Here is a 13,452-nt window from a genome sequence, read left to right as displayed (position 1 = left end):
TTTTAATAAAAATGGTTAATGATAGGCGAGGGCTTTGAGTTATGACAAAGTCTGGGCACGAACTGTATGACTTAGTGAATGCGTTTTTCATATGATGTGAAAACTTTTTGAAAGCGTTATCAGCAGCATTTGGTTCATAATGACGATCACCCATCAAAGCAATGGCCTTTCAGTATTGCTTTATGTCGCCAACTAAACGATGAAAAGTGTCAATAATTTCACCTTTAAGGTTATCCATCTACGCGAAAGAGATGAATGGTCGTAGATGCCAGAGTTTACTTTGAATAAGATTATGGATAACAACCTAGCTCCTTCCCACGGGATGTTGCCGCATATGACGTGTAACCACGATAACTTTTTGTAGTCATTTTGTAGTCAATTCCAAAGCTTTCAGCATTTACTTCCTTTACACTACAACACTATTCCTAGCCTGATGTCTCCTTTTCTTGCCGTCTATATACGCCCAGTTATGAACCTTGGTGCCTCTTGTGTCATAAAGCTTGTAAGAGCCTTAGCAAATTTATAGGCATGAGAAGTTGAGCCGATATTGTTAAATTATTTAGTCACTGTGGAAAAGAGTGCACGGCTCGATCATTGTTGCTTTCATACTGCTGCTAAGCTTGGATTTTTGATCCTGGTTCCGGCTTTTTCTTATAAATAAACACAAAAAAATGTTCGGTGGTAGTTTTTCCACCTCTTCCTTCGGGTTCGCACCCTATCTGTCTTCCTTCCTCCGGCGTTTTCCCCGTTTTAAAACCCCATTTTTTCCTCCCTTTCTTTAATGAGTTGGGTAAAAACATTTCTTTGTCCCTTCCATTGACCTTCACATCAAACGTTTGTCTCGTAGCATTAATGAGACGTGCAAAATAGATAAGATGCTTATGATAGGAAGCAAAATTAATACCTTTTGCATGTATTGCGTAAAATTGCAATGCAACTTATTAAAGAAAAGTTTTTTGTTCCTTTCTGCAATAGTAAGAAATGTATGGAAAAATTCTGTAATTAATACAAGTTCTGGAATGCTCAAAGGACGCACTTGAAGCTCAAAGCCTTTCAACAGTCCACGCCAATGAATTACAAGCCTATCTATCTATCTATCTATCTGTCTATCTATCTATCTATCTATCTATATATATATATATATATATATATATATATATATATATATATATATATATATATATATATATATATATATATATATATATATATATATATATATATATATATATATATATATATATATATATATATATAGAAGAAGAGAAGCCACGGCCAAAATATGCACATCCTCAAGGAACAAGGGAAGCGAAGACCTCCAATCTTACTGTACAAATTTATTGCCGACGTTTCAGGACACATACATGGGATGCATGAGGAGACTGTTGAAGGTACGAATTGAGTCTCATAGAGGCTTAAGCTACCGTACAGGATGCAAGTTATCGAATCCAGAGTCCTCTAACATCAGAAACCATGCTGTACGGTGCAAAACAAACATCAGGGATGAAGATTTTTCGATGGTAGGGCGGGTCCCAACCATCGCAATCTAACTATCCTAGAGTCTATTATCATAAAGAGAACTGTTCCCTCGTTAAATACTCAGTTTTCGTCAACTCAGTTATATGTTGCCTAGCTTTTCCTTTATGCTTATTTTCTGTATTCTCTCAGTATTATTCTTTCATTTCGCTTGGTGAGTCTGTCTTGGTTCCCTTGACTATATCTTTTGTGGTGTTTTTTTTTGTTTTATGATTTATATATATAATTTTAATGCTGCGTTGCCATTTTTTGTGAATTTTAAATATTTTAATTATTAAAAAATTTTTTTAATGCCGTGGTTCTATCTGTAGCGCAAATTATTTTCTTTTTTAGCCTTGAAAATGTGACTTGTGTCATGGTGAAACGTCGGCAATAAATTTGTAAGAATGAAGTTCTTCGTTTCCCTTGCTCCTTGAAGATGTGCATATATATACAGTATATATATATACATATATACATACATACATATATATATATATATATATATATATATATATATATATATATATATATATATATATATATATATAATATATATATATATATATATATATATATATATATAGAAACGAAAACCACGGCCAAAATATACACATCCTCAAGGAACAAGAATTTTCAAGACCTCCATTCTTATAAATTTACAGCCGACGTTTCATGACACACGCCACATTTTCAAGGTTAAGAAATGTCGGCAATAAATTTGTAAGAATGTAGGTCTTCGTTTCCCTTGTTCATGATATATATATATATATATATATATATATATATATATATATATATATATATATATATATATATATATATATATATATATATATATATATATATATATTAACACTATAAAACATGTTTCACAGAAATAAATTTCTGACTCACCAGGGGACTGAACTTGTCTTTCAAATGAGAGACTCTAGGGCATTATCAATATGGATGCAGAGGTCATAAATGGAGTTGGAACCTTAGTACTACATACCTTAGGTTTTTCCTGGGCAGGTGACTAGGACCCAACGTACCAGCAAAGAGAGAGAGAGAGAGAGAGAGAGAGAGAGAGAGAGAGAGAGAGAGAGAGAGAGAGAGAGAGAGAGAGATTTTTTGCATATCTGTGTTTCTTATAGATATTGACAGTTTTATTTTCTCTTTTTCCAGTAGTCAAGCATGGCTGTGCTACCCCACCAGCAGTAGTAGCAGAGGAGGAGGAGTGGGCAGGTGAGGAGGAGGATGAGGAGGTTGGCAATACAGCCAGGGTGCTACTGTTCAAGGGAACTGGGTGAAGGAAGACATCAGCAACCCGCCACTGCCACCTTATGCACATGCAGGAACATCGACTATTCCTGCCCCTTTCCTCTATATCAATGATCTCTTTGACATGGAGCTTATTGAGCACCTAGTCTATCAGACTAACCTTTATGCTCGGCAGAGCGACCTCAGGGAGCCCTTCAAGACTGCCACATTGGACGTGCTTGTGTTCCTCGGCATCCTGATCTACATGGGAATGGTCCACCTGCCTTCCATTGAGGACTACTGGGCCACTGACACAAGGGTGCCACAAGTGGCAGACTTTATGTCCTTGAAGAGGTTTCTGATCATGCGAGCAAAAATTCATTTCATCGATAACCAGCAAATTACTGCCACTCAAGACAGGTTTCACAAGGTCAGGCCAGTCATCACTGCCATCACGAAGAACTTCCTGTGCATCCCTGAAACACCTCATCAAAGTGTAGATGAGGATATGGTGACCTATAAGGGGAACTTGGGCCAGAAGTTTGCACCAATGTACCGGTAACAAGCCAGGTAAAAGGGGCTACAAGTTCTTCTGTAGGGCCAGTATAGATAGCATTATTTATGATATACTCATGTATCAGGGACGGACTACCTTCATCGCCCACACAGTCCAGTTGCCTGAAGAAGAGACCCTCATGAACATGAGTGCCAAAGTGGTCACCACCCTCCTTAGGACAGTCAAGCACCCAAACAAGACATTTGTGTATGCAGACAACTTCTTCACCAGCGCTGGTCTTGTTGAGCACCTGCAGGACACCTACCAGTGCCGCTATTTTGGCACTGCTAGGGAGACCAGGACAGGAAACCCTGGACTCATACCAACTGCCCAGCTCAACAGCAAGAAGACCAAATGAGGCACCATGGACTACAGGAGCTGTAATGGTGTCCTGGCACTGAAGTGGAAGGACAACAAAGTAGTCAACATGGTGACTGCTGATGCAGGAGTAGAACCATTGACATCTGTCAAGCGGCATGAGAGAAATGCCAAAGAGAAGGTTGATGTCCCATGTCCTGATGTGATAGGGCAATACAATGGTAAGCTGGGTGGCATCGACAGGAGTGACATGCTCACCCATCTTTACACGATGCCCCTCAGATCAAAATGCTGGCCACTCAAGATCTTCAGATATTGCACTGATCTATCCATTGCCAATGTCTGGCTAGTCTACTAGAGGGATGTCACAAGACTAAATGAGAAACCCATGCCCCCTGGAGAATTTTTGCCTCTTCATCTCCAGGCACTGCAGGATGCACAGGAAGTCTAGATTCTCTCATGCCACGAGGAAGTCAGATGGCACTCCTTCAATGCCCACTCCTTCTACCTCTGTTACTCAAGAGTCTGTTGGGAAAATGGTGCTCCCAACCAGAGGTCAGAGGTCACCAGAAGTGCCAGAAGCTGTCAGGACTGATACCTCCACTCTCCATGTACCGGTCTTCACCTCCATGAGACAGACTTGTAAGAACTGCTCCACCAAGAAGAATATGCACAGGTCCAAGTGGATGTGCAATCTTTGCAATGTGGCACTCTGTCTTTCTGATGCCAGGAACTGTTTTGCACCATGTCATAGTGTTATGATATGAATATGGACATTATTTTCTAGTGCTTTATTGAACTATTTGACTATTTTTTTTACTGATGTAGATGTATTTTGTAACTTTTTCTTAGTAAAGGTATAAAAATTAGTTCACTTTCTTTTTCCTTATTTTTAATATGTCTTAATTATCAAAACATGATGGAATAATGCATAAAAGGTCGACATATTAGTATAATAACGCTTGGAAATTAAGAATAATGTAAAAAAAAATAACATGAGTTATGAATATGAGAGGAAAAAGTATTGAACATGGAAGGTAAGCCACAAAAAAGTAACTAAAATGCTTTAGAAGGTAATCAAAATTTCTTGAAAAAGTTGATCTCAATCAGGCAAACATCCATTTCAGGATACTGCTGTCAGAGGACCAATTCCCGTGAACAAGGCAGTGGTCCCGTTGAGGACACTTTGTTGGGTGGGTCTATGACCCCATTTTTGCAAAATTTAAAAAAAATGCACACGAGTAAAAGTGTCTTAGATTTGGTTGTACTACAACAAACTAAGAGCGTTTTTTGCTGCCACCATTATTTGTGGTAGTGCCCCTTAAAGGGTTAAAGACTCCAGGATCATGTAAAGCTGGAGAATCGTCCCATTACATTATAACGTCTTCTTGAAGACGTCTTCACGACTCCAGGATCCTGTGAAGCTGCCTTCAGATCCTGAAGAACTGGATAAAGACCCACTGGATTATCACGGCTCCGTGAAGAAGACTTCAAGAATCAGCCCAAGAAGCCTCTGGACACACACACAGATAGACACACACACACGGAGACAGAAAGGCAGCCAAAGAAATTAATATAATATATAGGTAGAAAGTATATGGAGGGATGCGATTGTACAAATGGGACAGATAACTAATAACTTGATAAGAGGATAACAATGCATATTTAACTAAGCTGTTTGGATAAACAATATGTAGTAAAACATTGTGCACAACAGTGTGAAAGAAATATGAGCACTACAGTTTAAAATATAAGAGAAAATAATGATTATTAACTTCACAGTCCAAAATTTAAGTCATGAAAGACAGTTCATTTTATGGGAGTGCAAATCCTTAACGAAGTGGAGCTATTGCAATAGCTTTACTTTCTTATAAAGGTGTATCTATGATAAAAAAGATGCGTTATTTTCCGTAGTTGTTCAGTGTCTGTAGATATGAATTGCATTGGAAGAGACAAAAGATACGGCGAATTAAACGGGTTTTGAATGAAAAACGAATGGGTGATGTTTGCGCGTTACTATCTTTCCCTGTAAAATCAAAGACAGATGGCAGAAGCTATAAATGGAGTGAAACTTTCTGTAAGGGAATTAGTACTTGTGGAATACAAAATCGTTGTTGTAGAATGTTCACCTCCAGATGTTGAGGAGGCTATGGCAAAGAGAATGGCCAAGGTCACTGAGGAGAGGAATCAGCTCTCATTCAATCTTCCTTAGAAGGCAAATAGCTGATAAAGGTACCATGGAGATTTAGCTTCGGCAATAGGAAAAAAGTTATTCAGGATTGGACATGAACCATGGAGCAAGTCTGATGGCAAAGAGCTATAGGAAGGTTGAACCATCTGCAAAAGCTCAAATAGTTCAGGAAGGAAGAAGAATAGAGGAAAAGAGGTAATATGAACCTCGAGAATAGATAAACAGCAAGATAGGAGCATCTGGAGAGAGGAGGATTAAAGTCCTATAAACAGCAAAATATGCCAACAAGGTATAACTAAGCTGTCCGTCAGCAATGACACATCTTCACGTGTGCAGTTCCGAATATGCACATGCTGATGCAAAATAAATAATTAATTTGTGCATGTGAAGCAGTGTTGCTGAAACGTGGAAATGTGGCCCCGGTGTGGAAGTTTTCATGCACAAGATGATTGCATGTAGAAGTGGGGTCTTCAGTTTACAGCCTGCCACACCAAGTGTGGAAAAAATTTCCACACTCTTTTTAGGGGTTTATTGTGGTAAGATATGTTAGTTTCTTAAATTATATGATTCATTGACCTATATATTCTTGGTCATTTGCATACTTATGTATGTTTATACAATAATGACTGAATAAAGAGCCATCAAAGAATGACTGTTTGCGCCGATCATGAAGCAGTGGAAGTTGATCGAGCAGTCTCAATTGACATGTCGAATGCAGACGACAAGAGAGTGACAGCAGCTTTAGGTTTCCATCTAACGAAGGTAATTTAAATCTATTTAAAATTGTTTTAATAAATGTAAAAACTGATTGTGAATAACTTAAGGGAAGTTTACAGAAAATGATCTTTAGACTGTGAAGGAAAACATATATCGTTTTATATATGTTAGACTTTACCGAAGTTTGAATGACTTGAAAATTTGGGCTAGCATGTAAGTCAGTAGTGGGTTAATGTTGCAACACTGCCGTGAAGGAAAGAACTCACAATAAACCTTGTCCCTAGTGATGGGGGTGTATGTGGGCATTCATATTAAGTGTGTTGAAAATTTTTACGAGTGAAGTCGCTTTTTATGGAGACATCCTTATTTCTGTTGTTATAAGACCTATGAAACAGGAATATTTTTTTTTATAGCATAGTATATTGTTATAAAAGCTTGCACACTTTTTAATCAAGGGGTTTCAAATGTGGCATATGTTTTCACGAAGCGGTGGAGTGCTGTAATATAAGTACTAGATCAATAGATTCATAACAAGATCATTATATGTTCAAAGTACAAAAAAGAACATTTATGGCCTGTGACTGGTACATTTACTATTGTAGCTCCCCGAAATAGCTAAGGTCGTCATTATGCAGTTTTAGGGATTTATTCTGGTATTTCATAACCATTTGTGTTTATGTAGGTTGCTAAAATCCACCTTATCTTTGTTTAGTCTCTGAATAATAGAGCACTTTTTCCTCATAAAGATCTCTCGAACAAACAAACAAACACACACACTATATATATATATATATATATATATATATATATATATATATATATATATATATATATATATATATATATGTGTGTGTGTGTGTGTGTGTGTGTGTGTGTGTTTGTATATATTTGTATATATATATATATATATATATATATATATATATATATATAATATGTTTTACCTGGGAAAGAACTTTAAATCCTCAACAGGGAAGTTACGTTTATGATCTAACTGAGGAAAGGACTTACCGTGAATATTTACATAGGTCAGGTAAAACCTTAAGAAGAAAAAGATGAGCTGAAGGCTTTACTCAACAAGGAATGTTGCAGATAAAACGCTTATGTTCACTTAAAGTTACATATATTCACATTAATACAAAATCGGAAGATTGGGGAATAAATTAGACAGGTAAACAGAGCCTGGCGAAGAACTAATTTACGGTAATAAAAGGGATAACTGAATATGCCGGGTAAATCCACTTTAAGGGCACCGTAGACTATAGTAGGTTTACGTGGTTAGAACAAAGGCACACATGCACAGTCGGGACGGGGGAATTCCACAGCAAGCAACTCCGTCTGCAATTGAAAATGCATGCGGTTACGTGACAGAAAATTGATGCAATCAAAGGTAAATCGAGAGGTGCGTAGAAGGCACCAATAGGTCTCATTTTGAAACACTGGTAGACACTTACGATTTTAAATTATGGCACTGCAAAAATTAAGGTTGGGTCTACTGGGAAAAATTGCACTTGGGAATCGAAAAGTAAATCGGTAATAGATAAAAGAATTCATGACTATTGAAAAACCTCAAATCCGAGCACGTTACCTTAGTTCTTGAAAAATACTGGCATAAGAACACAGCCACGTGTTGGGAATATGGCCCTGATGGGGTGGAGGTCAAGGGGACAATGTTGCTGGATCCGCTTCCAGGCCTTCTCTGCTTTGGTTCAGGTCACGTAGCTCCTTTTATGACCTCGCTGGCTTATCTTCCCATGCTCTTGGCATTCCATTTTCTATGGGCATGCACATGGGTTTTGGCGCGATCCCATGACCTTGTGATTGTTCGGTCAGCCGCATGATAAGGCAAATCCTGCACGGCAGCTGGTTGCTATGGGGCCTTCATCTGAGGCATGCAGCAGGGATTTCGTCTCCAAACTGGTTCACACATGGAAAAGAGGTTTCAAGGCAGTCCTGGGGTCGAGAGAAATGGTTAACAGTGTCCAGGGGATGATAATAAGAGATTTAAGAAGGGGCAGTGTTTTCCATGACCGCTTTGTCGGACACCAGTGTGATTAAAAGTCACTGTGCTTCTTTTTGAAAAGAATAAAACAATTCAGGTTTATGGTAAATTCTCTTAAAGGAAGAAAAGTTATGTTTCTTTTGCAAAGCTTGTAGGGTGGGTTGACATGGAAAGGGTATCCTTCATTGTAAATATATATATATATATATATATATATATATATATATATATATATATATATATATATATATATATATATATATATATATATATATATATATATATATATATATATATATATATATATATATATATATAAAAAAATAACCGGAATTGTGTCATAGAATTTTATTCAGTTATATATACATGTTTACAGTCTTATCACCTTCAAAGTATTCTCCATTTGATATATCAGACGTGTTTTCCACTGTTGAAAGCAATTCTGGAACTCTTGTGATATTATGGCTTTTATATATCGTTTTTCTTCTGAACCTCTTCAACGTCTGCAAAACGGTTTCCTTTGAGGCAAAGCCCTCAAAGGAAACCGTTTTGCAGACGTTGAAGAGGTTCAGAAGAAAACGACGGAGTCATTAAAGCCATAACTTCACTGGTTTTTAATGACTCCGTCGTTTTCTTCTGAACCTCTTCAACGTCTGCAAAACGGTTTCCTTTGAGGGAACGACGGAGTCATTAAAAGCCATAACTTCACAAGAGTTCCAGAATTGCTTTCAACAGTGGAAAACACGTCTGGATATGCATTGCTTCAAAATGGAGAATACTTTTGAAGGTGATAAGACTGTAAACATGTAACAATAACTGAATAAAATACATACATTACTATGACACACATATATATATATATAATATATATATATATATATATATATATATATATATATATATATATATATATATATATATAGTATAAAAAGTCACAGTAGATACACTTGACTAGTATATACATGACAAGCAGAAGTTCAGTACTGAACTTCTGCCTGGTATTTTCCTTGGGTATTCACTTATACATACATACATACATACATACATACATACAAACACACACACACATACATACATATATATATATATATATATATATATATACATACATATACATACATATATATATATATATATATATATATATACATATATATATATATATATATATATATATATATATATTAATGGCCCGTTTTTCGAGGCCGGTATTTTATTTATTTCTCTGTTTTAAGGAAGAGGTTAGCATCTCACTTACTCTGAGATGAGTTTGGTAACGAGAGCCGACTTGTGTCAGCTGATTTCTCATCTTCACATCATAAGTTATTCATTTCACCTAACTAAATTGCAAGGCCTACTGGAATGAGACACTGAGTTACAAAACTAAACTTTATTGACAGAAATAACGGAAATAACTTCAAATAAGCGACGAAAGAATGGAATCGAATGACTCACACATATCTATGAAAATCTACTGAATAAGTTCCAAACATCGACACAAGATTATTTAAAGTAAAATGCATAAACATCCCATCTGTCATCCAAAACAATAAAACGTTCACACAGTTCATTATAAAAGTCATTTCATATATGAAAAAATGTCACACCACTCCCTATTTGGAAGAGGAACGTGGATTCCTGTAAGGGGAAAAAAGATATCATTATATTAACCATACTCAAAAAGAGCCAAAACGCTTCACAGGATTTCACTGCAACATGACCGGGTTTTTCAACATCTGGAAATGAGTTTAAAGTGTTAAAGAGTATTACTCACTTCACAAGACTCCTCTAGAACACAGTCTCCATGTGTGCGTGTGGTTCCCCCTTGCACAGTTCACATGCTCAGTTATACAAATAATGGATCGCAGTGCCCACTTATTCAATGAACACTCCCATTATATACATTTTGCAACGCACATAAGAACGCATTCCCGTGACATCCCCAACGAGTTCAATGTTTGACAAAGACACACCCTCTGTACTCCAAGGCGTCACGAGGTACCTGGTCACACGCGTACCTACACACTCAACCGGAATGAAGCAGTTCCTGATGCACTTCCATTCCACGTGTTTAGCAACTAAGGGTCTCTAAGAACGTTGACTTCTTGCTGAATGCGGAAAACACCCAGGCATTTCGTTAAATGCTGTGTTCAGTCATATGATCTCACGCCCTTGAAAAGCTATCACATTCTTTTCCCAAAAGGTCACCTTCATGAACTGTTAATATATATATATATATATATATATATATATATATATATATATATATATATATATATATATATATATATATATATATATATATATATATATATTTGCAATGAAGGGTACCCTTCCCATGTCAACCCACCCTACAAGCTTTGCAAAGGAAACATAACTTTTATTCCTTTAAGAGAATTTACCATAAAGCTGAATTGTTTTATTGTTTTCAAAAAGAAGTACAGTGACTTTTAATTAGATTGGTGACTGGCAAGGCGGTCATGGAAAACACTGCCCCTTCTTAAGTCTCTTATTATCATCCCCTGGACACTGTTAACCCTTTCTCTTGACCCCGTGACTGCCTTGAAACCTCTCTTCCATGTGTGAAGCCGTTTGGAGACGAAATCCCTGCTGCAGGCACCAGATGAAGGCCCCATAGCAACCAACTGCCATGCAGGATTTGCCTTGCCATGCAGCTAACTGGACAATCACAAGGTCACAGGATTGCTCCAACACCCATATACATGCCCATAGAAAATGGAATGCCAAGAGCATGGGAAGTTAATCCAGCGAGGTCATGTATATATATATATATATATATATATATATATATATATATATATATATATATATATATATATATATATATATATATATATATATATATAGATAAGATAGATAGTTATACCTGTATATCACAAACATTAAGCCACAAGAGTTGTATCATGTCCAGTTCACTATACCTCGGGAATAGTTTACACCCAAGGGTAATTTAAATTGATAAGAGCTTCGCCACCAGTGGGAGCTATCAGAGCTCATTGGTCTAAGGTCGTTGTTTGCCAATTCAGGCGGCAGTTTGAATCCCACAGATGGCGAAGCACTTGTCAGTTATAATTCCCACTGGATGTAAGTTATTCCCTAGGTATAGTGAACTGAATATTAAACATTTTTGGCTTAATATTTGTGAATATGGCACGATGTACGTGGCAAAAATTCATATACACGCATCATATATATATATATATATATATATATATATATATATATATATATATATATATATATATATATATATATATATATATATATATATATATATATATATATATATATATATATATATATATATATATATATATATATATATATATATATATTCATATATACACACACACACACATATATATATATATATATATATACATATATATATATATATATATATATATATATATATATATATATATATATATATATATATATATATAGAAGGTAACATCACCGAACTAACTTTAACAAGGTGAAGAGGAAAAGTTGAGGACAGGAAATGGTTTTCATTCCTCAGCACGTGCACGGATCAAGGGAGGCCCTCGCTGCTCGGCTTAAAGGATTTGCTTTTGTTGTCTTTTGCTCTTTACTCTAGTTTTTCTTACGTCTAACCTCTCTCTCTCCCTGTTCCATAAATTAGATTTGGATGCATCAAGTGGCTTAAATGTTCTGTCCCCTTCTTTCTTAACTCAAAGATCAGCTGTGGGAAATGACGGCCAAGACCTGACAGGTGCAGAAAGCACCAACCACTTAATCCGATGCCGACGGCTAGATGCCAGCCAATCCTACATTCATCAGACACCCACTAAAACAATAAAATCGAGATTCAAGCATTCCTATTAAATGTGCCTGACTGACCGAAGAGAAGTACCATCTGGGGGCTGTCCTGGAGACGGCCATTACAGAGTCCTGACCAATGAGACAACTTGACCTGAACAGGCCCTCCTCTAGAATGCTCCCCACAGGCCTAGAGAGCAAGTGATCGTTAGAGTATAGTTAGTCAAGCAATAAAGCCCATTATGACAACCTGAGGGGCATGCATTGCCCAAGTCTACAGTGAGGGTGGCCACAAAAGAGAGACACCACCAAGAATCAAGATGTTCCGTAAATAACAATGAAAGGGAAGAAGCTGAATGCTTATCACCGGTTGAACCGACTGCAACAAACTTTAAAGCTGTTATTCAAAGATTATAAGACACAATCAGGGAAAGAATATGGGTGTAAGAGGGTTGGTGTAGAATGGTGAAGAAGAATCCGTTTCTGGAAAAGGAAAGTCAAAAGTTTGAAAGAAAAGTTCACATTTATAAAAAGAAAAAAGTTTATGGAATATTACTCGAGTGTAAATGCTAAAAAGGAAAGGTATAGACTTATTGATTCGAAAGTATTATTTGTGGTTATACACAGTGTTTTTCTGTCAATTCTGTGAATACTAATGTGTCCAACTTTATTTCCCCGTTTCTTATATTTGTGTTAATCTGGATACTATTGTGTCTTAGTATTGAATCTTATATCCCAGGTGAATAACTACTGTTTTTATTTCAAACTAAAACTTTAAAAATATTGAAATTAAGACATTTGAAAGTAAAATCGTATTTGAATGTAACTATTGTTTGAGATGGAGTGTCCCTCTATAATTAATTTTCTTTCATTGTCTTACTCTCAAGTAGTGCTGTTTTGTGTTGTATTTGTTTCCTTGTATTTAGCGATTAACTGATGCCTAGATACCTGTGTTGATTATTGAGAAGGGATGTGTCTCAGAAACAGGAGTTCACATGTTACGCAATTAAGAGAACGTCTGAGTACATGAGTGTGAATGCTGAGTTTAATTTTAATATTCTTGAGTCAGAACATTTTTAGGTAGGAATTATAATCCTAAGAAAGAGA

The 13,452-nt window shown here is 36.3% G+C and overlaps 1 protein-coding gene across 1 annotated transcript; it reads left to right on the top strand.

Annotated features, from left to right (window-relative positions):
- Positions 1-2,902: 2,902 nt before the first annotated feature.
- LOC136825229 (piggyBac transposable element-derived protein 2-like) lies at positions 2,903-3,319 on the top strand. The gene has a single exon (XM_067081253.1). The coding sequence runs from the start codon at positions 2,903-2,905 to the stop codon at positions 3,317-3,319; it is 417 nt and encodes a 138-aa protein (XP_066937354.1).
- Positions 3,320-13,452: the final 10,133 nt, after the last annotated feature.

This window comes from Macrobrachium rosenbergii, chromosome 37 (assembly GCF_040412425.1).
Source record: "Macrobrachium rosenbergii isolate ZJJX-2024 chromosome 37, ASM4041242v1, whole genome shotgun sequence".
NCBI lineage: Eukaryota > Metazoa > Arthropoda > Malacostraca > Decapoda > Palaemonidae > Macrobrachium > Macrobrachium rosenbergii.
This window is presented reverse-complemented; position numbering and strand designations above follow the sequence as displayed.